General features: G+C 66.9%; 1 protein-coding gene across 1 annotated transcript; it reads left to right on the plus strand.

Moving 5' to 3' along the window:
• Positions 1-1,624: 1,624 nt before the first annotated feature.
• Positions 1,625-2,495, plus strand: MNEG_16138 (hypothetical protein; the record flags this gene model as incomplete). Its single annotated transcript, XM_014035391.1, has 1 exon — positions 1,625-2,495. A coding segment is annotated over one exon (871 nt), but the record flags the coding sequence as incomplete, so codon positions are not given.
• Positions 2,496-2,575: the final 80 nt, after the last annotated feature.

Raw genomic sequence — 2,575 nt, forward strand, 5'->3', positions numbered from 1 at the left:
GGGGAGGGGGTGCACTTGGCGACGGGAGCCGCGGTGAGTGGGCGACATGGGTGGGCTGTGCCGCCCGCGTGGCTTACGCTACGGGGATCGTCAAAGGAGATTGCCCGTTTGCCACCAGGATGCATGAATCCGGCCAGCGAGCAAAGGGGCGGCAAGGGCGCACAGCAGGAGTGGCCGTGCCGACCAGCCAACGCACAACGCCGAGCGGACGGCGCCGCTGAGCCTGCTGCGTCCATTCACGGGCTCCAGCTTAATGCAAATCGATTGATCAGCTCAAACTCACGTTGTATTTGCAGCTAGAATTCAATAACCGTCGCGCTGTGATCTCTCCGTGTACAGTAGATTCTACCGTCCTTGCACAACGCACGGCACGCGACAATTAATATATGTTGCACAACCAACAAAAGTGTCTTGGTCGGCGCGCTCGTATCGTGTGTTACGCATAGCGCCACCCCACCTGTCACCCAGCTGGAGCGCAAACGGGCGCCCATCGCGGGTGACGCTTTTACTCAGGCGAAGGCGGAAGACGCGCATGCGCACGATGCAGCCACCCGAAACACTCGAGGGCTGGAACACAGGGCTCCCTGCCCATTGCATTGGTCTGCGACGACCGGTTTGTGCGCTGGCAGCGGGAAATCGCATGCCACGCGGCGGCGGACGCGTCGCCGCGCAACAGCCCCAGCCAGCCGGGCCGCGACGTCGCCATGGGCGGACTGTTGCCTGGCCCCAAGCCTCCCGCACATATCATCCTGGCCGGCCCACCAACCACCGTTGCCTTGTCACATGACCCCCATGATCGGCCGAGTGTATGCGGGTGCAATGTACTTGGAATGACGACAAGCACAACTGCACAACGGCATGGGGTCAACCATTAACTAGTTGCGATTGGCCAATTTCAGATCCCCCCTTTGCGGACGCATATAAGTGAACACGAGGCTTCGCCCAGGGCATCTGCATGAGAAGCAGCAAGGCCGAGCACAGTCGCCCCAACACGTGCAGCTTGCAATGATTGCGGTCAGGCGGGCTTGGCTACCAAGCAAGCACGCTTTCACACGTCGCTCGCTCTCCGAACCGGCGCATTGCGCAATGCGTCGCCGCCTCCCCTGGTTGTTTGGCGGGCGCCGATGAGTCCTCGGGCTATGCACATCCCCTGGCCAGCGTCCCCCAGGCCCTGAGTTGACTTTGCTCGGTTCAAGACTTACACCAAGCTTGTGCCATTCGCACAACTGGGAAGGCACGCTATCAAGGCTGCCTGCTGGTATGCCCCGTGGTGTTGGCTTCCTCTTGCACGCAACCCGACCTCGGCCACAAAAGTAGGGTCCCATTTTTCAAGAACACCCCCGCACATGCGCCGGCCTGCAGCACATCCCTTGTGAGCGACTCGAGTGATCCCACGCTACCCAGCCTGCCTGGTGAATCCGCACAGGTCACCGGGGAATTCCTGAAGTTCTGGGGCATACTTCCAGACTTTCTAGCAGCCTGCCGGCCGGGGACGGCCCCTGCGGCCGGGCGCGGAAAGTGCGGGGCCTTGTCGACAGCGTGAGCGACACTACACCGGGAAGCAGCACACCCGACTGCGCTGGCGGCCCTCGCGCCGGGCGAACGCCCGCGGCCCGCGGCCACAATGGAGGAGCCGATTGAAGTGGACCTGCTCGCAGCCCTGAGGCGCGCCGCGGCCGCGGTCGCCGCCCTCGACGGCAGCGGCGCGCCGGCAGTCGAGGGGACGCTGGCCAGCCCGCGAATGCTGGGGGGCGGCGGCGGCGCGTTCCAGCTGGCCGCGGCCCTGGCGGGTGGAGATGCACAGCAGCTGCTGCAGCAGCAGCCGGAACGGCCAGAGCAGCAGCAGCAGCAGCAGCAGCAGCAGCAACAGCAGGAGCAGGGGGTCGAAACCGCGGCTGGTGCCAGCCCCCCGGGCCTGGGCGACGCCCCAGGCCCCGCCCCAAGCCTGGCTTGGTTGCGCCAGAAGGTCCCTGATTTGGAGTCTGCCACTGCACCCGGCGCAGCCGCAGCAGGCGCGGGCGCGCCCGCGGCGCGCCTGCTTGGCCCTGGCACACTCCACGTGATGGGGCCGTTGGCGCGCGGCGCGGGGCCGTCGACTGGGGGGCAGGGGGAGCTGCATGGCTGCAGCATAGCTGACGAGCAGCAGCAGCAGCAGCAGCAGCAGCAGCAGCAGCAGCAGCAGCAGCAGCAGCAGCAGCAGTTGAACGAAGTGCAGCCGCAGCAGCTCAAGGAAGAGCAGCAGCAGCAGCAGCCCCAGCAGCAGCAGCAGCAGCAGCAGCAGCAGCAGCAGCAAGCGTCGGGCAGCTCGTCCGCGCCGCAGCGGCGCCCGCGCAAGCAGCGGCGCCCGACCGCCTCGTGGCAGGACGCGCCCGAGCGGCCGCCCGCGTCGCCCGCGCCCGCGCCCGCGCCCGACGGCGAGCCCAGCCCGTCGGGCCCCCTCGACGCGCCGCAGGCGGCGTCCGCGCCGCCCGCCTATGAGGACCTTGACTTGGATAGTGACCCCGAATGGCGCGAGGGGGATGATAATGAGCAGCAGCAGCAGCCTCCCTCGGCGCCCGAGGGCACCGCGCCCGGC

The sequence above is a fragment of the Monoraphidium neglectum genome (assembly GCF_000611645.1).
Source record: "Monoraphidium neglectum strain SAG 48.87 unplaced genomic scaffold scaffold06034, whole genome shotgun sequence".
Classification (NCBI taxonomy): domain Eukaryota; kingdom Viridiplantae; phylum Chlorophyta; class Chlorophyceae; order Sphaeropleales; family Selenastraceae; genus Monoraphidium; species Monoraphidium neglectum.